Here is a 26,796-nt window from a genome sequence, read left to right as displayed (position 1 = left end):
ATATATACGGTAAGCTCCACATGCTGCCCCTCACACCGCTGCTTGCAGATACACACAGCCCCTGAGTGCCCCACCTGCCCCCTCATATATACGGTAAGCTCCACATGCTGCCCCTCACACCGTGGCTTACAGACACACACAGCCCCTGAGTGCCCCCTCATATATACGGTAAGCTCCACATGCTGCCCCTCACACCGCTGCTTGCAGATACACACAGCCCCTGAGTGCCCCACCTGCCCCCTCATATATACGGTAAGCTCCACATGCTGCCCCTCACACCGCTGCTTGCAGACACACACAGCCCCTCCTCCTTCCACGAGCTCCTGCAGTCCGTGTTTGCCAGCAGCACTTCCCACATTTGGTCATGTGACCATGAAGGAGCATGTGACCAGTGACGTCACAAACCTCCTTCTAACAACTCCATTCTAGCATTTACCCAGGATGGAGGAAGAGGAGTTGGAAGTGGTGGAAGAACTGGAGGCTGTGTTACACCTGGCGCCTGAGGTGCAGCAAGCCATAGAGCAGGTGAGGGGCGCCTGTCTGTCCTGTACTAGCTGCAGTCAGTATCATGGTACCTTCTTCTACCCCCACCATAGGTGCAGGGGCTGATGAGTGGGCAGTACTTGGGTAAATCTGTTCCCTGACTTCACACTGGGGATTGGACAGTGCTGAGCATTCCTCCCTGACTACTTGAATTCCCTATGAAATGCCAATTCTGGAGCCTCTATTCTAGAGATGAGCAGTGAGGGGCTGGTCCCCCTTATCTGACAGACAGCTGTGGCCATCTTACCTTAGTCCATCACCTACCTGCGCCATTGCTCCAGGTAGCAGCTCAAGCACAGAGACTACTACCAGAGCATCACAGGTGCCGACAGTGCATGCGCCACTACGCTCTGGTAGCAGAGCCTCTGCGCTTGCGCTGGTACACAGAGCAACAGCACAAAAGTAAGATGGTCAGGGGAATTGTCTGGCCCTGTCAATGAAGAAAGAGGAAGGAGAATCTTAAGAAGCAGGGTCAGTCCCTCACTGCTCCATAAGTCTCTTTTGATGAGTGTACAGATGAATTAATCTCTAATCTATTCTTATGTCTCTGTGTTGCACCATTCCTTTATTATTCCTGCTAGAAATGATTAATGAAAGTCCAGCTGAGTGTTGGGGGAGGCAGCACTGATTGGATAGTGTCAGACTGTGCATGGACCCATCCAACTGGTAACGCCCATCTGGACCTTCAGTGCAAACTGCTAAAAATTCAGTCATAACAAGAGAATTGTCATTACACGAGGAATGCAAGAAGTTACTGAAATAGACATGTCAGGAGAGGTGACGGGTCCTCTGGGGGTGTCATGACATTTTGACAGCTTAATCCAAGGGTGACCTACTTTTTCATATATTTTTAGACCGTTGGTTGCAACTTTCACCCACGACGGACAATAAAAATACCAGCATGCTTCATTTGACCAGTATGTAAAGAAGGATTTTCTGATCATAGGATGACCAAAGGAGCCTGTACAGCCGCACCCGAGGGCTGCCTGCATAGTACTAAGGAGCCGTACATCCTCTGTGCCAATGTGCATGATCATTGACGGGCTGCTGGATTGCCTTGAAATCTGTTGCCATTGCTGGAGGAAGCTGATGGCATCTATTAGGGCAGCCCTTTGGTTGTCAGTGCCCTGTGTGGTACCTTCCATTGACACTCTTCCCTTATGGTGTAGCATGTAGTAACCTAAATAGCCACAGTACCTCTGCTCAAGTATCAGGGTATGGAGGCTTCAGGTGCTCAAGTTGTCAGGACTAGGGATGAGCGAACCTCTGCTTTCAAGTTCGGGTTATCTAAAAATTCCATTATGGATTCCGCTAACACGGACTATAAGTTATGGTCCGTGGTAGCGGAATCCATAACAGAACCCAAACCTTGTACGCCGAACTTGAAAACAGAAGTTTGCACAAAACTAGTCAGGACCGGGCAGTAGTGACCAGCCACCTGGTGCACCTACGCATTTCAGCTGCTTACAAAGTTTATATGAACAGCAAAGTGGAAAAAAGTGTCCATTCTAACAGGGCTGTGGAGTCGGTAGATAAATGTTCCGACTCCTCAGTTTTATGTACTTCCGACTCCGACTCCCCGACTCCGACTCCTCTGTATTAATATGCGAATGTATTTTATACATTCCTTGAGGGAAAGAAACGCAACCTATCACAGTACTACTGGCTGGGAAGCTGCTTTCTCCTTTGTGTGCTTATCTGCTGCTGAAGATAGGGCAGTGGGAGGATCCAGGAAGGGGCATTTATTCTAAAACATGATTTTCCTAGGAGAATCCCATAGTCATGTTTCAAGTTTAAGCTAACAATCGGAGTTTACAAGTTGCTAAATGACAGCAGTTTTTCCAATGGTTTACAGCTTCAGTCTTGAACTATTGGCCCTCCATTCCCTTCACTTATACAAGTGTCTAGTCCTGCAAAAAACATATTTATTTAATTCCTTATCAGTGAGAGGCTAGGTTACACATGGACGCTGCGTTCCCTGTAAAAGCAGAACACAACACTATGGAAAGTAGAAGTATTGCAGCTCCTAATTGTGCGTTGCGTGCCATATAGTGAAGCATATGAAAAGCATGCTTCTTCACGGTCACTTAACGTGTTCGTTTTGCGGTTACGTGAGGCACTGCATGCATTGGTCTTTATTCTTACAGTAGAGAAGTCATTAAAGGGGTTATCCGAGTTATGGGAAAAAAAAATAAAACCTAACAAAATTAATCAGCATATACATATACATTAGTCAAGCTTGATTTTTTGAAAACAGAACGATCCTTACACCTTTTCCAGGTTCTGTTATTGCTGTGTTTACATGCAGCAGTAACAACAATGACTCATCTCTCCCTCATGAATATTTGTGGGAGGGGTTGATTTCAAAAGAAAACCCTCCACCCTGCCCCCCCCCCCCCCCCCCCCCAATATAATAAATGGGGATGGAGTGGCAGCACGGTGGGACATATGTACTAGCGGCAGGGCCAGTCCGGCAAGGTGACAGGCTATTCAACTGCTGTAGCAGCCTGCCGATAATATAAAAGTAATACATTATTTACTTTTTTCTTCAAGTGGGCGGTCTTCACTGGAACGGAGCAGCCAGCCATACAAGTGCCGAATGAAGAGCTGCGGCAGTGGTGAGGATCGCGCATGCGCGATCAACTCACAGCCGCACGGACTGTAATGCAGAGAGGTGGGGGCGTGGCCAAGGCTGATGACGTTCCGTTGAGGTAGCCGCGGCACAAGTGAGTATCGCGCATGCGCGATCAACTCACAGCCGCACGGACTGTAATGCAGAGAGGTGGGGGCGTGGCCAAGTCTGATGACGTTCCGTTTACAAGGCTTAGTCACTCCGACAAGCAGAGAGCTCCATGTCAACGGAACGTCACAGCTGATGACGTGGGCGGTCACATGACTGTTTAGTGTAGCAGAGAAACGGCACAAGATAGGTACAGTAAGTGATTTAGGAAAGCTAAGGGATAGGAGAAATAAAGCCATAGAGATAAGGTTAAGTTAACTCGGATAACCCCTTTAATTATAACTTTTTGTCAATTGGGACATTTAAACTTGCTTCTTTTTTTTTTTATTCCAATCTAAATTTAGTCGGAGTCTGTGCATTGTTTGCCGACTCCGACTCCAGGTACCCAAAATTTCCCCCGACTCCTCGACTCCGACTCCACAGCCCTGCATTCTAATCCCCTTTTGTTTAAATGGGTGCATTTGAGCATCAGCTGTGCTCGGTTAGTGTTCGCTCTCTTAGGTTCCTGTTACTTTTCTTCCAACAAAAAGTCCTGTTATACTTTTTATTTCCACCAAAAATAAGGGACACGTGATGAAATGGAACTTTCAATTTTTTTTTATTTTTATAACATGATAGTCAATGGAAGATGTTTCGTTTGTATCCACTAATTAATCCTTTTAATGGATTCCTTTTTTTCTGTTCCTTTGATGGAACAGATTATTGGAAAAGTCGGAGCAGATGGGAACTCAGCCTAGGATAGAAAAAGCCATGAGAAATGTCAATGAAAACACTGAAAAATATGTAAGGATCTGACAAAGGCTAAATTGTGATGGCTAGACGTCTAGGTCAGAGCGTCTCCGCACTAGCAGGTCTTGTGGAGTCTCCCACCCACCTTTCTTGATTACCGAAAGAGGTGGCACTGGGGTGCACTAAGGCCTCTTTCCGACGGGCGTTGAGGGAAAAGGTGCAGGTATGTTGCGGGAACATGCGCGATTTTTCCGCGCGAGTGCAAAACTTCACAGAAGTTCGGGCTTTGGATCGGTGTTCTGTAGCTTGTATTATTTTCCCTTATACCATGGTTATAAGGGAAAATAATAGCATTCTGAATACAGAATGCATAGTAAAACATCGCTGGAGGGGTTGAAAAAAAATAAAAAATAATTTAACTCCCCTTAATCCACTTGATCGCGCAGCCCGACATCTCCTTCTGTCTTCATCTTAGCCGTGTGCAGCAACAGGACCTGTGGTGATGTCACTCCGGTCATCACATGATCCATCACCATGGTAAAAGATCATGTTATGACCGGAGTGACGTCACCACAGGTCCTGTTGCTGCACACAGCTAAGATGAAGACAGAAGGAGATGCCGGCAGCGCGATCAAGTGGATTAAGGTGAGTTAAATTATTATTATTATTTTTTAACCCCTCCAGCGCTATTTTACTATGCATTCTGTATTCAGAATGCTATTATTTTCCCTTATAACCATTTTATAAGGGAAAATAGTAATGATCGGGTCTCCATCCCAATCGTCTCCTAGCAACCGTGCGTGAAAATCGCACCGCATCCGCACTTGCTTGCAGATGCTTGCGATTTTCACGCAACCCCATTCACTTCTATGGGGCCTGCGTTGCGTGAAAAACGTAAAATATAGAACATGCTGCGATTTTCACGCAACGCACAAGTGATGCGTGAAAATCACCGCTCATGTGAACAGCCCTATAGTAATGAATGGGTCGGGATTCAGTGCGGGTGCAATGCGTTCAACTCGCGCATCGCATCCAAGCGGAATACTCGCCCGTGTGAAAGGGGCCTAACTGTTCAGGTTTCAGGAATGTGACAGAAGGGCCTCCAAATTCTCCAGATTTCAGTCTGATCAAACCTCTTTGGGATGTGCTGGAAAACAAGTCCCATCCATGGAGGCCGCAGTTCCCAATTTCATTGTCGATGACTCTCCGCTCTGGCTCGTAAAGTGGGGCCCCGAGACATGGGCATCACATATCCCCTCGGTACATAGTCCTGCAGGCTGAAAGGACACAGAGGATGCTGCTGGACAGCTGAAGTGAAACGTCGCTGACTGCCTCCAGGATGGGGCATAACAGACAGAATTTGTCCAACCCTGATTTTTTCAGAATAACAACTTGTAATTTTAATTTTAAGGAACAGATTCTGTGGTGGATCTAAGATTATGACCTTCATTGCCTTGTCTTTATAACAGATCACCATCCTACTAACTAAACATTTATGTGTCTGGCATTTTTAATCAGATTGACTAAGGCCGCGTTCACATCTCCGTTTAGGAGATCCGGCTGCCTGATCTGGCGCAAATGCAGGCTATTGGCAGGACAAATAAACATTGCATTGAATAGTTTTTTGTCAGGCTGAAACCCACCATTTATGCTGGAAATCAGCCGGATCACCACTGAACTTCATTACAGTGAATGGGGATCCGGCCGTGAAGTAGAGGATAAGGCGGGCTGCTCTGTGGAAATGTGAACGAGGCCTAAGACAATGGTTTCCAATCTGTGGCTCTCCAGCTGTTGCAGTACTACAAGTCCCAGGATGCCTCGACACCCAGGGAATGCTGGGTGTTGTAGCTTTGCAACAGCTGCAGGCACCACATGTTTATGAAATTTTAACAATAGATATTTTTATTAGTAGTTAATAAATCTTATTATTATGTTCGTAGGTGTTCCCAAGCCAGGACCCGTTGGATCGGGCAGATTTCAATGCCGTAGAATATATTAACACTCTGTTTCCAACTGAACAGGTGAGTCTGATTGGCCAGTGTGTAAAGGCAGTGGATGCTGGCAGTGTAAATATTGGGCACCAGGTACACAGAGCAAATTTGCTCTGTTAAAGGTGTTATCCAAGAGTAAAACCAAGTGGCTGACCTATGGTGGAGGTCATATTTACCTGCTCCCTGCGGCTGGGTTCGGTGTCTAAGGCTCCTCAGCTGGCTCTTCCTCCCCCTACTGCATTGAGATCAACATGTGACCGCTGCAGCCAATCACAGGCCAATTACTGCTCCTTTAGTGGAACCTTTCTAATTATACCTTCTTAACAAAAAAAACGTAGGGGTTGGCCACTTTGCATTATTTTTGGCTACTAACTCCAAGTGTCACTGCTGATGTTGTACTCACTGACATCTATCCTGAATCTTTTTTTTGTCTTTTTCTTGTCCCTTGCTGGTGCTCCTGTAAACAGCGCCTATGGATTGTTTTGGTAACTCTGCCCCCCATATATGACATTATAGAAAATGGCTCCATAGGCATCCCCATCATGCTGGCAGTGCACGCTCCTGTCCTGTTTTCTCTGCCACGAGGTGTACCAGACCCGCAGGCTGCAGTGTTTGAGGCTCGGTGTATGAGCAGCTCCACAGCATCTCCCCTCTATTGTGACTGATGGCTGTATCGGTCTTCTAGTTGGATGCTACAGATATCACTCGCAGCAGAAGGGGAGGGTCTGTGGGGTGGCACATACACTGAGCCAAAAGCACTGCAGCTTGTGGGCCTGCCCCCAGTGGACTTGCAGAACAGATCCTGCAGCATTCAGGGTTCACTTTTACAGCACTCATTCATTAGGAGTAGGGACAGAGGCATGTGTTACCTCCTACCGCTACCTATGTCTGCAAGTAACATAGAAACATAGAAACATAGAATGTGTCGGCAGATAAGAACCATTCGGCCCATCCAGTCTGCCCAATATACTAAATACTATGAATAGCCCTTGGCCCTATCTTATATGAAGGATGGCCTTATGCCTATCCCATGCATGCTTAAACTCCTCCACTGTATTTGCAGCTACCACTTCTGCAGGAAGGCTATTCCATGCATCCACTACTCTCTCAGTAAAGTAATACTTCCTGATATTACTTTTAAACCTTTGCCCCTCTAATTTAAAACTATGTCCTCTTGTAGCAGTTTTTCTTCTTTTAAATATTCTCTCCTCTTTTACCTTGTTGATTCCCTTTATAGTAGATGTGTGTGTATGTGTATATATATATATATAATATATATATTATTCACAAAAAGTTAGGGACATTTGGCTTGTGGGTGAAATTTCAGGATGAACCTAAAATGTACTCTAACCTTTACAGGTGAACTTAATGTGACCTTCTCTACTTTTGAATGCACATTTCCAACTGTTCAATGTTTTAGTACTTTATGCAGAACTTGCTGTTCTTTAACAAGGAGCTTAACGGCAAAATTCACAACAGGTGTTTGATCCATGAATCGCCCAATAAGTTTTCTTGGTTCAATTAGAATTGCTATTTAAACAGTCCTCCTCATCATGCTGTTCACATTTTGACATCATGAGACCAAAACGACACCTAACAATTGATCAACAGTACCTCACCATTGTGAGGCTTCAAGCAGGATGTTCTGAGACGGAAGTGGCCACTGAGCTTAGAGTGTCATCAGCAGGTTGCAACAGTAATACATAGAGACTGAAATGCGTAGAAGTAGACGTCCTTTGGGCACATCCCACACTGATGACCACTTCATTATAAACAATGCCCTGTGGATGATGAATGCCACACAACTCCGGGCACATTTAGGGAGGTGAGAGGCACTCAAGTGTCATGTCAGACTATTCAAAACAGTTTACATTAGCGTGGTCTGCATGCTAGACGACCTGCAAGGGTATCTGACCCCAGGCGTCTTCGTCTTGCATGGGCCAGGGAGCATCTACGCTGAATGACGGACCAGTATGCCTCTGCTGTTCAATGATGAAAACCAAATCACGCTGAGCAGAAATGATGGCCGTCAATGATGTTGGACATGTCAAGGAGAGCCCTATGCATCAGCCACTGTTGTCACCAGGCGAGCCTTTGGTGGTGATGGTGTTACAGTGTGGGCAGGTGTGTCTAGTCAATACAGAATTGCCCTATACTTTGTGAATGGTACAGTGACAAGCCCATAATACTTGAATAACCTCATTAACCACCTAACTGTTTTGCCAGAGTCCGGGTCGGGCAGTAGGAAAAGTAGCTAATTGGAGGGAGGGGGGGGGGGGGGGGGGGGGCTGCTTTAGATGCTGCTATCTCCTGAATGGTAGCAGCTAGAAACATGCTGCTGACATCCCAGGCTTTCATACAAGACCAAAATGACAGCTAAAGTCCAAGCAACAGAGGAGAACTCACTGTTAGAAATCGAGTCGGGAATAATTGCGGGTAAATCCTGTTTTACTTTCACTTTCAGCTGCATTCACAGTATGCCGATTTCTATCAGTGATATCTTCCCCTGTACTGAACATATTGCTGTCATTCTGGTATTGTCTGAAAGCTTGGAATGTCAATTTCAAACAAGACCAGTTGCATGTTTCTAGCTGCTACCAATCAGAAGATAGCAGCATCTAAAGCAGCCCTCCCCCTCCAGTTAGCTACTTTTCCCACTGCTGGAGCTGGAGTAGGGCAAAACAGTTAGGGGGTTAAGGCTTCACACTTCAGTTATTTGATCAGTTACTGTGAGCCAAAACCAGTAGTGAAGCCTCCACAGAGATGAGGTATAGGAGAAAGATCTGCAACTGTTCTGTGCTTTTGGCTCACACCTGGTTTTGGCTCACAATAACTGATGGAAATTACTGATCAAATAACTGAAGTGTGAACTAGGGCTGTATAGAGGCTGGTAATTCTGTACCCCAGAATCTCAATGACCTGAGGGCCGCCGTTCAAGAAGAGTGGGATGCCATGCCTCAGCAGACAATAAGACGACTTGTGAACAGCATGAGACGTCCTTGTCAAGCTGTAATTGATGCTCAAGGCCAAATGACAAGTTACTGAGACATTGACATTTTTTGTGGCTTTTGTTTCAAAAAAATTGTTTGAGACAAGGAAATCACCATTGCCTGCTTCTACTTAAATGCCCTATTTTCATGATATAATATCACTGTAGCGTGAGCTTTTTACGTTTTCCATAAATTTCACCCGAAAGCCAAATATCCCTATCTTTTTGTGAGTTGTGTGTGTGTGTGTGTATATATGTGTGTGTATATATGTGTGTGTGTGTGTGTGTGTGTGTGTATATATATGTATATATATATATATATATATATATAATGGGCTGCAGCTAACGATTATTTGAATGATCGATTAGTTGTCGATAATTCCATCGATTAATCAGGAAAAAACACCAAAATTACAAAAAAAGGGGTTTATATGATTTTACTTGAAAAATTATGTTCAAAGGCCATATTAAAACAAATTGTGGATGGCACTGTTATGGGGAGGGGGATCTGTGGATGGTACTATTATGGGGAGGGGGATCTGTGGATGGCACTATTATAGGGAGGGGGATCTGTGGATGGCACTATTATGGGGAGGGGGATCTGTGAATGGCACTATTATGGGGAGGGGGATCTGTGAATGGCACTATTATGGGGAGGGGGATCTGTGAATGGCACTATTATGGGGAGGGGGATCTGTGAATGGCACTATTATGGGGAGGGGGATCTGTGAATGGCACTATTATGGGGAGGGGGATCTGTGGATGGTACTATTATGGGGAGGGGGATCTGTGGATGGCACTATTATGGGGAGGGGGATCTGTGGATGGCACTATTATGGGAGGGGGATCTGTGGATGGCACTATTATGGGGAGGGGGATCTGTGGATGGCACTATTATGGGGAGGGGGATCTGTGGATGGCACTATTATGGGGAGGGGGATCTGTGGATGGCACTATTATGGGGAGGGGGATCTGTGGATGACTATGCTATGGGGGGATGTATGAATGACACTATATAGCATCTTATGCTATAAGTGCCGTGCACAGATCCCCCTCCCATAACAGTGCCGTGCACAGATCCCCCTCCCATAACAGGGCTGTGCACAGATCCCCCTCCCCATAACAGTGCCGTGCACAGATCCCCCTCCCATAACAGGGCCGTGCACAGATCCCCCTCCCCATAACAGGGCCGTGCACAGATCCCCCTCCCATAACAGTGCCGTGCACAGATCCCCCTCCCATAACAGTGCCGTGCACAGACCCCCCTCCCATAACAGTGCAGTGCACAGATCCCCCTCCCCTTAACAGTGCCGTGCACAGATCCCCCTCCCATAACAGTGCCGTGCACAGATCCCCCTCCCCATAACAGTGCCGTGCACAGATCCCCCTCCCCATAACAGTGCCGTGCACAGATCCCCCTCCCCATAACAGTGCCGTGCACAGATCCCCCTCCCCATAACAGGGCCGTGCACAGATCCCCCTCCCCATAACAGGGCCGTGCACAGATCCCCCTCCCCATAACAGGGCCGTGCACAGATCCCCCTCCCCATAACAGGGCCGTGCACAGATCCCCCTCCCATAACAGGGCCGTGCACAGATCCCCCTCCCCATAACAGGGCCGTGCACAGATCCCCCTCCCCATAACAGGGCCGTGCACAGATCCCCCTCCCCATAACAGGGCCGTGCACAGATCCCCCTCCCCATAACAGGGCCGTGCACAGATCCCCCTCCCCATAACAGGGCCGTGCACAGATCCCCCTCCCCATAACAGGGCCGTGCACAGATCCCCCTCCCCATAACAGGGCCGTGCACAGATCCCCCTCCCCATAACAGGGCCGTGCACAGATCCCCCTCCCCATAACAGGGCCGTGCACAGATCCCCCTCCCCATAACAGGGCCGTGCACAGATCCCCCTCCCCATAACAGGGCCGTGCACAGATCCCCCTCCCCATAACAGGGCCGTGCACAGATCCCCCTCCCCATAACAGTGCCGTGCACAGATCCCCCTCCCCATAACAGGGCCGTGCACAGATCCCCCTCCCCATAACAGGGCCGTGCACAGATCCCCCTCCCCATAACAGGGCCGTGCACAGATCCCCCTCCCCATAACAGGGCCGTGCACAGATCCCCCTCCCCATAACAGGGCCGTGCACAGATCCCCCTCCCCATAACAGGGCCGTGCACAGATCCCCCTCCCCATAACAGGGCCGTGCACAGATCCCCCTCCCCATAGCCGTGCCGTGCACAGATCCCCCTCCCATAACAGCCCTGGCCCCGCCGCTCACAGCAGTATTCCTTAACCGGCAGTAACTTTTACTTTAAATCACTGCATCTTCTTTTACCTTACAATGAAGCTCCAGTAACAGGCAGAGCAGGCGACGGCGTAACGTCATTTACTCACGTGACGCGCCTGCTCCACCTACTTTATGAATGAAGCAGGCGGAGCCTGCGCGTCACGTGAGTAAGTGACGTTATGCCGCCGCCCGCTCTGCCTTTTACTGGAGCTTCATTGTAAGGTAATAAAGATGCGGTGATCTAAAGTTCAAGGACCCGCAAGCATAGCGCCTGACCGCCCGCATAGCAACGAATCGGCCGATTATTCGATAACTGGATTCCTTTATCGAATATTATCGATACCGTTGATTAATCGTTGCGCCCTAATATATATATATATATATTTGTGTTAGGTGCTTACGGTAGTACAGAGAAGAGCCCTGGGAAGCAGGGAAAGAAATGCAGTCGGTTGTGGTGTGCCGAAACCGAGGACGAGGTAGGCCTAAGAAAGAAGAGGGCCCACCCAAGGAAAAGACATAAAAGAAATGAGTTGTAAATGAGTGGAGTGGTGGGAGGGACAAAGCTCAGACCTCAGACGGTGCAGGAGCCAGGTAAGGGGGGTGCCCTAAATAGGCTGGAGGCGGACCTCAGCCCCTCCCACAAATCCAGGCAAATGCCTTAATACTTGTGTTAGGTGCTTACGGTAGTACAGAGAAGAGCCCTGGGAAGCAGGGAAAGAAATGCAGTCGGTTGTGGTGTGCCGAAACCGAGGACGAGGTAGGCCTAAGAAAGAAGAGGGCAAAAATGGAAATAAACCAGTTTATTTGTAACCAATAAAACATGTAAACAGCTCAACCCGACATGCTTTGGAAAGCCACCCTTAACTCTTGCGCTGGATTGGGAATGTATCGTGCGTAAGCGGACGACTTCCAGCGTCCCAATTTCTTGATAACATGGGCAGGGATGTTGGCACTGGAGGCCGTGGATGCAGCTCCGATGCGAAAGGAGTGCCCCGAGTAGTTGGCCGCGTCCAGGCCCAGTTGGGTGAGAAATGATCTGACATGGATCATGAAGGTGGTCGTGGTGAGCACCGATCCATGAAGTTGAAGTAGCGGTTGAGAGGGTAGGAACCTGTGAAGCTGACTGTATGTGTCCAGCACCCTCACCGGACACCATTTGTTGTGCGTGGGGTAATATGAGATGTTGACAGGTGAACGCTGACTACTCTTGGAGTGAGGTAAGGTCAGGACGTAGTGATCCAGGTGTTTAGATAAGTGGGAGACAAGAAGACAAGATGAGGTTTGGGATGCGGAGGTGGTAGTGAATTCCCCGGGCCTCAGGAACCCGTAGAAGGCCAAGTAAATAGCAGCTTTGATGACCGCGTTGGTATTCGTATCAAAAGGCGTGGCGTCCAGCAGGTCGGATAATGCCTTGAAAACATGACTGTTGATGGGCAGCCTTTGGGCTGGACGTGCGGGTTCCGTCTTCTGAATGCCTCTGAGTATTGTTTTGATTTGGTGGGAGGCCATGAAGCTGGTGTAGTTAGGGTGCAAGGTTAGCATATGATGTTGAATGCCAGTAAGATACAGTTTGATGGTGTTGTATGACATTTTTAGTTTGAGGTGGCAAAAGGAAGCAAATCCCAAAACAGACGTCATGATGAAAGGGTGCGTGATGTTGTGTTCTACCAGGAATCTGTTGAACAGCGTGAATGCTCTGTTGTATGCTCTATGTGTATTGACTGATAGTGAAAAGTGGGACAAAGACTGGCTATGCCGCATGATGGCCTCTAGTCCAGAATGAGTTGCTGAAATGACGGGGTGCTGGAGGCAGTGGGTGATGCTGATGGGAGATCCTGATGAAAAGCCTGAAATTTGAAGCGAGATAAATTGTCAGCAGCCGAATTGCACACCCCTGGGACATGGAAACAATGCAGGAAAAAATTGTTGCAGGCGGCCAGCCAAGTAAGTCTTCGCATGAACCTCATGATTGTGAGGGATTTGGAACGACCTTTATTTATAATCTGGCAGGTTGCTTGGTTGTCCGAGTAGCAGCGGACCGCCAGATTTGCCCATAAATGACCCCACGCCACGGCAGCCGCTACGATGGGATAGATCTCAAAAAGCGCTGAGGTAGTGGAGAATCCTTCCAGACCCTGGACCTCAGGAGGCCAGCTGCCCCACAGCCAATCGTCCCCAAATATGGCCGCAAAGCCTGTGGTAGATGCCGCATCTGACCAGATAGAGGGGGAAGAGTCCGACAGCTGAGGGAGAAACAAGCTCCTACCATTCCAGGTGGACAGAAATCTCCTCCACATACCCAGATCCGCCGCAGCGTGGGCATCCAGGGACAATCTGTGCGAGTCGTGTAGGAACAAGGGGAAGAGGTGCAGAAGCCGTGAAATAAACGAGCGACCCTGGGGTATGATGCGCATGGCAAAGTTCAGGGAGCCCAGCAGGGACTGTAGTTCTCTGCGGTTGCAGGTGCCGAGTTGAAGATAGCCGTCTATGTGGGTGAGGATGTCCTGGATCTTCCCGGACGGCAAACTGGCTTGCATCGAAGCTGAATCCAACTGGATACCCAGGAAGGTGATGATCGTGTCCGGCCCCTCTGTCTTCTTGGTGGAGAGGGGGACCCCCAGTTCCTTGAACAGCTTGATGGTGGCTCTGAGGCTGGAAGGAGGGGAAGTGTTTTCTTCCACCAATAGGAAGTCATCAAGGTAATGTAAAACCAGCGGGCACCTTGCTATATTCAATAGCAACCAGCATAATGCTTCCGCAAACACGTCGAAGATGGCCGGGCTGCTTTTGGACCCGAAGGTCAATCGGGAGAAAAAATAATAATCCCCAGACCACTTGATGCCATGCCGGTGCCACAGTGTAGGGTGAATCGGAAGTAATTTGAAGGCGTTGGCGATGTCGGTTTTGCTGAGCCATGCCCCCACCCCTGCTTGACTGATGGCCGTGATGGCGTGATCTATGGTGGTATACTGCAGAGAGAATTCCTCCGAGGGAATGAGGGAGTTGAGACTGGGGTTGCCCGTCCCGTGAGGTGCCGATAGGTCAATGATGAGCCTCTGTTTCTGGGAAGATTTCCCAGTGACGACGCCAATGGGGTTGGTGCGCCATGTGGCGAATGGGGGAGTTTTGAAAGGACCTAGCACAAAACCCTCTGTTACCTCTTGGGCTATGAGGGCGTCAATGGCGGTGGGGTTGTGTAGAGCGGATAAAAGATTGGGACATTCCAGGGTGCCTGTTGGCATATACAGGATGCCCGTGTGAAATCCTTCTGTCAATCCTGAAACGAGGAAATCTGACAGATGCCTGGAGGGGTGTTGCGACATGAGCGCGGTAAAAACTGGCATGTTGATGGTCGTTAGATACGGTTTGGTAAACATTTTATTTGGACACATGGACTTGGCATGTGCCCGGAAACATTTGGTGCATATGTGTAACAATTTACATCCGTTATAATTACAGGACCCCTCATTGAAATTATTGCAAATCATCGATTTGCCTAGAAATTTGATCGGCCGACCCAGTTTGTCCCGGGCCAGTCTCTCCGGGACCCCGGAGGGACCAGCTGCCTGGGAGGGGCCCTGTCTGACCGACGTGTTCGGGCAGAAATTGGTGGTGTGGGCCGTGGAGGAGCAGTGCGCACAGGCTGGGGTCCTAAGGCCTGCGAAGTGGCGACAAAAAATGACCGTGTCGATCCTCGCCCAGTTGGAGCGGACTCCGTACTGGGAGAAAGCCCCTGCCACCTTTGCCGAAAAAGACCTGTGATAGTCATAAAACGCTGACCCTCCGTATTTGTTGCCCAAATCCACCAGTTTGTGTAAGTAGAGGTCGAATTCCTCCCTTCTGTTGGGGTAGACCGCACAGATGACCTCTCTGTAGATTCCGAAGGCCAGCACGAATTCGGGAATGGTCAATTTCCTGTTGAGCCGGGCATCCCTGGACTTGACCACAACTGACACCTCGTCATAGGCGTACGTCGTGTTTTCGACCACGTCCTGGGAGGCAATCAGAAGGGAGGCCAGGTTTATATCCTTGCCTTCCAGGATATCCCGTTTCAAGTGCTCAGGAATCATATGCGCCGGGTTGACTTCCCGGTCCTCCACGTTAGTGGATGGTGTGACCACCGGCAAACCGACCGGTGCCGGTGATGCCGCCGGTGGCGGACCCGCCAAGGAGAGGGTCGTGGTGACCGTTTCCAGCCTCTCCAGCCTGGCGTTGATTGTTGACATGGATGTCATCAGAGAGGCCAGCATGGCATGGATGTCCCCGGTGCCGGACTGGCTGGGTCCTTGCCCCGCATCGCTAGTATCGGTTGAAGCGCGTAACAGCCGGAACAGCTCCGCTTTCCTAGCCGTGGCGGGGAAGGGAACATGCCGTTTCCTCAACTCCGCCGTGATGCGAGGAATTGTCCAGGACCGGATGGACGCTGGACTGGCTAGATCGTCTCCCGAAGTGGCAGTGACAGATCTAGCAGGGGTGCCAGGTAGGGACAAGTTTCCCAACCCATCCAGCGACATACTATAATAAAAAAAAGTTGATTAATTTGAGGCCATGCAGGATCGTGCTGGCTAGCTAGGCCAAATGGCGAAAAAATTACACTTGCATGGTGACAGATGAGGCCCTGCTAATTGCCAAGCGGCTTTGAGAGGCTCTACCTATGATTTGGCGCGAGGGGGTAATGAGGCCACTCGTGGTAGTGGCAGGAGCGTTGGCCTCTCGGTGACTGTAAGACAGGACTAGGGGAAGGGAGTGACAGGTGAGGCCCTCTCTATGCAACATGCGAGGCGGCTTACTAACGAGGTGGCGCGTTGGGCAGGTGCCTCCGTACGTTTGAGGCGGGGTGTCGGCCTCGCGGGACCACTAACTGTCGGCGAAGCCAAGAAAGGGGGGGGGGTTACCTAGTGGGATGATCGTGCCCCTAAAGCCAGCACGCTGACCCTAACGGGACCATCCGAAATGTAAGGAAGATTTTGGTAAATGAGCAGGTGAACGTACCTGGTACCAAGAAAAATTCTCCGGATACACGGTAGTGTAAAACAGTATAGGTTGACCGCCTAAAAAATAAGGGGGAGGGTAAACATGACATAGCGTGATGAAAAGCGTAAATGCATGTGGTACATATGTATGACCGGGAGGATCATGGCGGTTACACATGAAATGATAGCTTGCGCCTGATGTGAACGAGACCAGTGCGTGCCGTGGCCATGGGCTGGCGGAAAGTGTGCGCCTGCAAAATTTTTTCCTCTTTTTTTTTTTTTTTTTTTTTTGGAACATTCTGGACCGTGCCCCCGCAATTCCCACATGTTTATTGAATATGAAGCAAAATATATATTATTATTTTTTTTTTTTTTTGAACATGGTTGTGAAAAAGGTGACGACCCCGTTGGAGACAGTCACTTGTAGCTGAATGCGGATGGGAAGTCTATGCCCCTCCGGCGATCAGCATGGTGAGATCATGTACGATTTTGGCCAAGAGGGGCCTGCTCATGATTCCCTGTTTGTTTATTTCATGGGTGTGATGTGTTTCCCTGTCTTTATTGGGGCTCCTGGGGAATGTGTAACAAAGGGGGCATGCTGTGGCCTCCCCTGCCGCCCGGCGGCGGCCCCCCCGGACACAGATGCCGCGCGCACGGCCGCCGGGACACCGCGCATGCGCCGACATGCCGTCGCGCATGCGCAGAACCCCGGCCGCGCACGCGCAGAACAGGCCCCAGGACGCGGGCGGCCGCGCGGCAGGGGGAGCGGCAACCAGGCAGCAGGTGGTGAGGGGACGTTACGGCCATGGTGAGCCCAGTGCAGGTAATGAATGGAAGAGGGGGGGGGGGGGGGGGGGAGATTGTGTGGTTGTACTGCTGCTGGCCCCCACGACTGCGCACATGAATGACCGGGGGGGGGTGTGACTGAGGAGTGACATGTGGGGGCTGGGAAGAATCAGTGCTGCCCGACGGCGGCCCCCCGAACACAAGCGCCGCGCGCACGGCCGCCGGGACACCGCGCATGCGCCGACGGCATAGCCGCGCATGCGCAGAACCCCGGCCGCGCACGCGCAGACCACGCACCAAGGATGCGGCCGGCAGGGGGAGCGGTACCAGCCAGGAGGTGGTGAGGGGATGTTTCGGCCGCGGTGAGCCCAGTGCATGGTAAATAAATGGGAGGAGAGGGGGTGGGGTGGGGGTGTGCGGTATCACCGCCTCTGGCCCCCGCGACTGCGCCCGTGATTGACCGGGGGGGGGGGGTGACATGGAGCCAGGGAAATCCATGTATTTGAACATATGTGTCCGGAGTCGTCGGGACACTGCGCATGCGCCGACGAAATCGCCGCGCATGCGCAGAACCCCGGCCGCGCATGCGCAGACCAGGCCCCAGGACGCGGTCGGGCGCCATCGGCCGCGCGGCAGGCGGAGCGGCAACAGGCAGGAGGCGACGGGGAGGGGACGATCGCTAGAGAAAGTGAAGTGAATGGGGGGGGGGGTGCACCGCAGCTGCCCTTGTGATGTACATGATGTTTGGGGTGAACCAGACCGGGTAGTGGGCTGAGATTAGCAGGTTGCTGGCCGGCGTAACGGTCCTGTGGGGAGATGTCAGAGGGCCTGAGAAATGAGCTGCTGGTGACTGGGCAGCCGTGACATGAATGCAGCGTGTGAAAGAACATCAGAAAAAAGAGGGGGTTTTAAACCAGGAACCATTGCCGCCTGCTGCCAGAGTGTGACCAGAATGATGGTGCAAATCGTGGATGAGAACGTATGAACAGGTGTGACAGAAATGAATGATGGTGACTTGTATGAACCATGACATTAGTGCGCCTTGATGAAATGAGATAAACCGGTACTGGGGCAACCGTGAGGCCCTGCTGACCCGTACGAAATAACTCACAGTTTGACGGGCAAACGCGACCCACAGTGAACCGAGTGAAGCTGGGAAAAGAACAGCAATGCTCCAAAACCAGAACCAGACGGCGACGAAAAAAGGCTCTCAGAAAATCAGCGGCTCGTAGGTAAATTCCTCAGAACTCCAACAAGCGACTTCCTCTCACAAAGCTCAGACCTCAGACGGTGCAGGAGCCAGGTAAGGGGGGTGCCCTAAATAGGCTGGAGGCGGACCTCAGCCCCTCCCACAAATCCAGGCAAATGCCTTAATACATATATATATATATATATATATATATGTGGAAATGGGGCCGCACTCCTTCTATGTTGCGGCGGGTGCCTGTGTTAAACCCTTGATCACGGGTGTAGATATAAGTAGAAGAAATCCACGGCACGCCTCTGTAAAACGTGATAAAAATGTGTCCTTATTCACACGTCACACAGCGACATTTCAGTTCTCTCACAGAACCTTTCTCAAGCCAAGTCTTAAAAAAGGTTCTGTTAGAGAACAGAAATGTCGCTGTGTGACGTGTGAATAAGGACACATTTTTATCACGTTTTACAGAGAAGTGCCTTGGATTTCTTCTAGCTATAAATACACTGCTCAAAAAAATAAAGGGAACACAAAAATAACACATCCTAGATCTGAATTAATTAAATATTCTTCTGAAATACTTTGTTCTTTACATAGTTGAATGTGCTGACAACAAAATCACACAAAAATTAAAAAATGGAAATCAATTTTTCAACCCATGGAGGTCTGGATTTGGAGTCACAGTCAAAATTAAAGTGGAAAAACACACTACAGGCTGATCCAACTTTGATGTAATGTCCTTAAAACAAGTCAAAATGAGGCTCAGTAGTGTGTGTGGCCTCCACGTGCCTGTAGGATCTCCCTACAACGCCTGTGCATGCTCCTGATGAGGTGGCGGACGGTCTCCTGAGAGATCTCCTCCTAGACCTAGACTAAAGCATCTGCCAACTCCTGGACAGTCTGGTGCAACGTGACGTTGGTGGATAGAGCGAGACATGATGTCCCAGATGTGCTCAATTGGATTCAGGTCTGGGGAACGGGCGGGCCAGTCCATAGCATCAATGCCTTCATCTTGCAGGAACTGCTGACACACTCCAGCCACATGAGGTCTAGCATTGTCTTGCATTAGGAGGAACCCAGGGCCAACCGCACCAGCATATGGTCTCACAAGGGGTCTGAGGATCTCATCTCGGTACCTAATGGCAGTCAGGCTACCTCTGGCGAGCACATGGAGGGCTGTGCGGCCCTCCAAAGAAATGCCACCCCACACCATTACTGACCCAATGCCAAACCGGTCATGCTGGAGGATGTTGCAGGCAGCAGAACGTTCTCCACGGCGTCTCAAGACTCTGTCACGTCTGTCACTCGTGCCCAGTGTGAACCTGCTTTAATCTGTGAAGAGCACAGGGCGCCAGTGGCGAATTTGCCAATCTTGGTGTTCTCTGGCAAATGCCAAACGTCCTGCACGGTGTTGGGCTGTAAGCACAACCCCCACCTGTGGACGTCGGGCCCTCATATCACCCTCATGGAGTCTGTTTCTGACCGTTTGAGCAGACACATGCACATTTGTGGCCTGCTGGAGGTCATTTTGCAGGGCTCTGGCAGTGCTCCTCCTGTTCCTCCTTGCACAAAGGCGGAGGTAGCGGTCCTGCTGCTGGGTTGTTGCCCTCCTACGGCCTCCTCCACGTCTCCTGATGTACTGGCCTGTCTCCTGGTAGCGCCTCCATGCTCTGGACACTACGCTGACAGACACAGCAAACCTTCATGCCACAGCTCGCATTGATGTGCCATCCTGGATAAGTTGCACTACCTGAGCCACTTGTGTGGGTTGTAGACTCCGTCTCATGCTACCACTAGAGTGAAAGCACCGCCAGCATTCAAAAGTGACCAAAACATCAGCCAGGAAGCATAGGAACTGAGAAGGGGTCTGTGGTCACCACCTGCAGAACCACTCCTTTATTGGGGGTGTCTTGCTAATTGCCTATAATTTCCACCTGTTGTCTATCCCATTTGCACAACAGCATGTGAAATTGATTGTCACTCAGTGTTGCTTCCTAAGTGGACAGTTTGATTTCACAGAAGTGGGATTGACTTGGAGTTACATTGTGTTGTTTAAGTGTTCCCTTTATTTTTTTGAGCAGTGTATATATAAAAAAAAAAAAAATATATATATATATATATTTGTGGTCATGGCTACGGCCAAGAGGTATCCGAAGAACCCTAGGGAGAAAAACAACGGGAACAACCTGACCCAGCTAGGCGTGTCTTAGCTGACCTGACTAAATGGCTTGTGGTGTGCCCTAAGCCATGATCGTGGGTAGGCCTATAAGTGGGCATACCCTGTGGAAATGAGAAGATAAGGGAGGGAGGGTGGGGCACCTGAAAACACACGCCTGGAAGTGAGGGTGTGGCTCGTATATGAAGAGCCTCCGCCCCTCCCACAAATGCAGGCTGACTAATCAGCCTTACCAACTTGTGGTCATGGCTACGGCCAAGAGGTATCCGAAGAACCCTAGGGAGAAAAACAACGGGAACAACCTGACCCAGCTAGGCGTGTCTTAGCTGACCTGACTAAATGGCTTGTGGTGTGCCCTAAGCCATGATCGTGGGTAGGCCTATAAGTGGGCAAAAACCAAGCCAAGTAGGGTAGAAAAGGAATTCAAATGGCATGTGCAAACTAATCCCCAAGCTAACTGCAAGGCGTCAGGGATCTCGAGTGAAAATTCGGGGTATATGAGGCAAGACGAGTAGGAGACCTACAACCCATCTTGTGGATGACAAGGCCAAAGACATGATGCTCAATATTGCGGATACTGCTCCAAAGCGGAATGGAGGACCGGGAATACGTTGTGAAATGGATCATAAAAACCAACTGAAACTAGTAAAGTTTGGTTCTAGTACTGGCAGTGCCCTAGCCTCAGGAGATCGTGGGAACGCAACCTAACTGCCTAGACTATGCAGGAATGAGGGCCAAAAAGAACCAAGTAGATAGGAAGAGAGTCCTTGAATAGTTCCCCAGACAACAGCTATCTGCTAGTCGTGGTCCGCGCGCTGTTCTACTGTGAGGCCCTGAGAATTGTTTTTACGCTTGAGACGTGAAGACCAACCTAGTATCTGAATCTTCTACCGTGAGGAAATGCTGGACTTTGTCCAAAATCCGATTCAACGTGGTTGTAGGGAGTCTGAGGTTAGTGCGGCAAGAAGCTACGAAGCCATAATATACAAGATTCTGTCTATGCCCTCCCATGAGTGAGGGAATGCAATGCAATGAAGTTAGCGGCGAAAATGAATTCCTGGTCGTGGTAAAAAGGCAAAGACTTTGCGCAGGGACCTGGTTGACAAGATATGATCGACTACGATCAGAGACTGAAATGTTAGAGGGAATTGCCCTACTTGTTCTTCCTCTGGCAGGACCTGAACGAAAGCATGAACAATTAAAGAAAGACTAAATATCTGCGCAAGACATGACAATGATTCTGTAGGGCGAACCGGACCAGTTTGCAGTCAAAACATAAAGTGAGCAATCAACATGGATTATTAGGAAATTAGGGAAGCAGGTATGTATGCGATACATAGGGGCCAAATCAGCCCAGATGCACAGATGGACAACCAACCAGGCAATCAGCCCAGCAGGACTGAAAACAGTCATCGGGCCCCCGAAGCCATGGGGCCAAAGCGGTCATCGGGCCCCCGAAGCCATGGGGCCAAAGCGGTCATCGGGCCCCCGAAGCCATGGGGCCAAAGCGGTCATCGGGCCCCCGAAGCCATGGGGCCAAAGCGGTCATCGGGCCCCCGAAGCCATGGGGCCAAAGCGGTCATCGGGCCCCCGAAGCCATGGGGCCAAAGCGGTCATCGGGCCCCCGAAGCCATGGGGCCAAAGCGGTCATCGGGCCCCCGAAGCCATGGGGCCAAAGCGGTCATCGGGCCCCCGAAGCCATGGGGCCAAAGCGGTCATCGGGCCCCCGAAGCCATGGGGCCAAAGCGGTCATCGGGCCCCCGAAGCCATGGGGCCGAAGCGGTCATCGGGCCCCCGAAGCCATGGGGCCGAAGCGGTCATCGGGCCCCCGAAGCCATGGGGCCGAAGCGGTCATCGGGCCCCCGAAGCCATGGGGCCGAAGCGGTCATCGGGCCCCCGAAGCCATGGGGCCGAGTTATTATTATTATTTTTTTATAATTATGACTATAAAAAGTGACCTGAATAAGGTGCAGGTGAAATTAAACCATGAGCCTGACCGATGTGGCAGGCGATACCCAAGATAAACTACGTGGCACTACTAGGCCGGCAGCCTATCAGAGGAACAGGAAAGGGACACACCTCCCTGCCCTGCTCATCCGCACAGCCTTCTGTTTGTATCGCTGTCCTGAGGACGGCGATGCAAACAGATCACTATGGAGATGAGCGCTTCGCTTCCACAATGGAAGCGCTCATCTCAGTGCCTGCCCAGCCGCCGCCACACAGTGCCTGCCCCGCCGCCGCCGCACACACACTGCTCATGCCTCACACACACTGCTCATGCCCATGCCGGAGCCGCGGCAAAGGCTCAAAAGAGCCGCATGTGGCTCCGGAGCCGTGGGTTGCTGACCACTGGATTATACTATTGGGGATTGCCGTTGCCCCCTTTTGGACATTGCACCCACTTGTCAGGTTGGTGCTCCCGTTGGACTTTATTCCCAGCAACGTTTCGGCCTACTCAATGAGGCCTTTGACAAAGGCCTCATTGAGTAGGCCGAAACGTTGAATTTATACTGTTATCAGCACCATAAGGCTCCATTCACACGTCTGCAATTTGGTTCCGCATTTTGCGGAACGGAATTGCGGACCCATTCATTTCTATGGGGCCGCACGATTTGAGGGCCAGCTCCAGAAATGTGGACCTGCACTCCTGGGTCCGCATTTCCGTTCCCGAAAAAAATAGAACATGTCCTGTTCTTGTCCGCAATTGCGGACAAGAATAGGCATATTCTATTAGTGTCGGCGATGTGCGGTCCGCAAAATGCGGAACGCACATTGCCAGTGTCTGTGTTTTGTGGATCTGCAAAACACACTACGGACGTGTGAATGGAGCCTAAGTATATGTGACGTCTTCCTACAGATCGCTTTTTTCTAATTCTGTCAGTTGCTTTCTGTCACCACCAGAGGGCCGGTCGTCATGTAGCATTCTATCAGCTCAATAGGAGCTGCAGTATACAAAGCTGGCTCTGTTGCTGTTGCCTATGGCCATATTCAGGATTCTTGTATCAGCAGGATTTAGGGACAAGTTCTGCTCTGGAAAGAATCCCTGCATGATCATTATTACTGTGCATTGCACACCGAAAAGCAGTGAGTTTGATTTAATGAATTGCAATGGGGTATATGGACGGCGGAGTTTCGGCTATGGATCTCTACTGCAGATTTTCTGAAAAATCCACAGAGGATTTGTCTATGCCAAGTCTGTACAGTGTGAAAGGGGCCAAACATGCCATTTTTTAGTAGTTATTTTTCAACAATGTTTATAAGTTGTCTGCTATTTTTTCTTGGGCCGCTTTCACACGTATTTCGCATCATTACCTTTAACCAAAACCAGAAGAGGAACCTAAAGAGAAAAAGTATAATGTTAAGATTTTTAACTCTTGTGTGTTTTGGACCCTTTCCTGGTTTTGGATTACAAATACTGACCGTGTGTATGTGGCCTTAGGCCTTTTATTTACCGTTTACCTTCCGTTTTTTGCGTTCCGTATGCAGAACCATTCATTTGAATGGATCCGCAAAAAAACGGAAGGTACTCCATATGCCTTCCGTTTCCTTCAAAGATAGAACAGTTGTTCCGTTCCGCAAAATACGGAATGCACACGGACATCATCCGTATGTTTTGCGGATCCGTTTTTTGAGGACTGCAAAATACTGAAAAATCCATATTTTCGTGTGTAAGAGGCCTTAGGCTGTGTTCACATCTATGTTGGAGGTTTCGTAGTCGCCTTCATGGCAAATTTTGTAAAAAAAACGCCAGACAGAATAGTACAACACGCAGTCCTATTTTGTAGATTCCCGTCCGAAAAAATGGCTGTCGGACACATCACTCAGTCTCCTCCATTTAAATACACTGCACCTGGACCTGCGCTGTTCAGTGCAGGTGTGGTCTATGAGTGATGTCTCGTCACATGACCCTCTATCAGCTGCCATCTTATGGACACGACTTCTATGTGGACAGCACAGAAGATGTGCCTAAGGCCTCATGCACACGACCGTTGTTCTGGTGCGCATCCGAGCCGCATTTTTTGCGGATTGGATGCGGACCCATTCACTTCAATGGGGCCACAAAAGATGCAGACAGCACTCCGTGTGCGGTCCGCATCCGTTGCTCCGTTCCATGGTCCGCCAAAAAAATATAACCTGTCCTATTCTTCTCCGTTTTGCGGACAAGAATAGGCAGTTATATCAATGGCTGTCTGTGCCGTTCCGCAAATGGTGGAACGCACACGGACGCCATCCGAGTTTTGGGGATCCGCAATTTGCGGACCGCAAAACACACAACGGAGGCCATTGCTTATAAAATGTAGCAAACGGCACAGAAAATCAACAAAGGCTATATTAGTAAGTGCCATATAGTCATCTTGCATAGACATTGGTCACAAGTGGCCAACCCCTACTTTATTTATAGGACCAATATCTATCTGTTTTACCACTCAGATACAGTTCTTGAGTTATGACATATCTGGCTGAATATATAATACTGCATCTTGGTACCAAATGAAATTCTGTATGTTGGCATGATGGCCACATCCACTAGAGGTCACTGTTGTCCTTTCTGTACACACGATTATGGCTCCCGAGTAAGTACACCAGTCAGTCCCAGCTCACCTAATAATCTACCATTCAGTTTGCTTCCTGTTTTATGTAGTTATCAGACTGAAATTATAGCGAGAAAAAAAACTATGTTCTAGTATAATCAAAGGAGCAACATAATGTAAATGTATTAATACCGGTACACCATTCCTGCGGTGTGCCGCTTTCTCCCCCGTTATAGCATGCAGCAGTTCGGACCTGATGTTATATGAACCCCAAATGTTCTTCATCATATAATACAGTGTTTCCCAACCAGTGTGCCTCCAGCTGTTGCAAAACTACAACTCCCAGCATGCCCGCACAGCCAAAGGCTGTGCGGGCATGCTGGGAGTTGTAGTTTTGCAACAGCTGGAGGCACACTGGTTGGGAAACACTGATATAATACATCCTATAATTAGACCATGCCATGGTCTGGATTATGTGGACATCTGAGAGAGGCAATCCCTCGCTCTGATCCTCCCTCTGCAGTCCCTTAATGGCGGACTGGAGCCATTACTCTGGAAAGGTCTGGACAAAAAAGGCCATCAGCTAGTAGCAGTGATGATTCTGTATGGCTGTGTCTAATAGGACAACCCCAGAAATAAGAGAATACTGCACTTAGTAAAGTAGATGCAAGCATTATATATGGACAAAGTGCAGTATTATCTTATTTCTGTGATTTTCTTCAATAATATGGCCAGGGACAATAGGACAACCCCTTAATTGGCAGTAAGAGTGGCGACTGGCACCCTGAGGCTATGCCCACTTAGTTTTTGCTTTCGGCTGGAGCTGTGTCAGTAGTATTTGGAAGGCTGCGACATATGCCACTGTATAGGCATACTTCATCTTTAGGCTTACATTGTCAAATAATGTATACCATTTAGCATACATTGACTGGAAATGAAAAAAACGGATGTACTTTTGGCGTGTGCTTTGTGAATTGAGCTATATAGATACACTCGGTTTATGTGACAGGAGCGTTGCTGGTGCATATGCTGAGATTAGTTTTTAAAAGAATGGTGTGAACAGAGTTGAACCAGTTATAACCTCTGACAGGCTCTTGGCCAACGGGGTTAGTCTTTTTACATCGTTTTTGATCCCCTAATTCTTGCTGCACTCTGGTTTTATGGGGTTGTTACATGTAGCTTTTACCCTTATAACAGTAAATGGGTTTCCATTGGTTGAAATGGTCCTTGATCACACGGTGACGGTGTTCCTCTGCAGGGACCACTCAATGCCTAGCAGTGATCTATTCCCATTTTCCCATTGAAATAAACATGCATGTTTAGGTGAGCAAAGAATACACGTTTATAATGGAGCCCTGAGAAGTGGCTATGGTAATCAAGCTGTCCCATGGTCTGCAAATGGTTAAAAGCTTATACTGGCCTCACCATTCCGATGGTGCCCGTGCCTCTGCTGTGCTGCACTTCCTGCTCAGGCGATCATTGGCTGCAGTGATGACTCACCTCCAGTGATTGGCTGAGAGGCTTTCCGAGACATCAGCAGGAAGTGGAGTGCAGTGGAGACACAGACACCATCAGAATGGCTGCAGCAGGGGATCAGCAAGGTGAATACAAGAGTTTTTATTTTTATTTTTTTTGTTAACCATTTGCAGAGCTTTTTATTGTGCTGGAATACCTCCTAAAATTTTACATGTAATTTCTTAGAAACTGTGTTTATTTTGGAGGAACCATAGCAAAGGAAAAGGGAAGATCCACCTGCACGAGTGCCAAATATCTGCTAAAATATCTGTCTGTGAATAGCCCCTCATATATAGATTTTGTATTACAGCTTAAAAGGGTTTTCCAAGT

General features: G+C 49.4%; 1 protein-coding gene across 1 annotated transcript in view; it reads left to right on the top strand.

Moving 5' to 3' along the window:
- The first annotated feature begins 400 nt into the window (after positions 1 to 400).
- VPS53 (VPS53 subunit of GARP complex) overlaps positions 401 to 26,796 on the top strand; it is a 175,439-nt gene continuing 149,043 nt past the window's right edge. The window contains exons 1-2 of the mRNA XM_040424767.1: positions 401 to 525; positions 5,953 to 6,033. Coding sequence (XP_040280701.1) covers positions 442 to 525; positions 5,953 to 6,033 — 165 coding nt within the window. The 5' untranslated portion in view covers positions 401 to 441. The remainder of the gene's footprint in view (positions 526 to 5,952; positions 6,034 to 26,796) is intronic.

This window comes from Bufo bufo, chromosome 3, assembly GCF_905171765.1.
Source record: "Bufo bufo chromosome 3, aBufBuf1.1, whole genome shotgun sequence".
NCBI classification, from domain to species: Eukaryota; Metazoa; Chordata; class Amphibia; order Anura; family Bufonidae; genus Bufo; species Bufo bufo.
The sequence above is the reverse complement of the archived record's forward strand: the minus strand, read 5'-3'. Positions and strand labels throughout refer to the sequence as shown.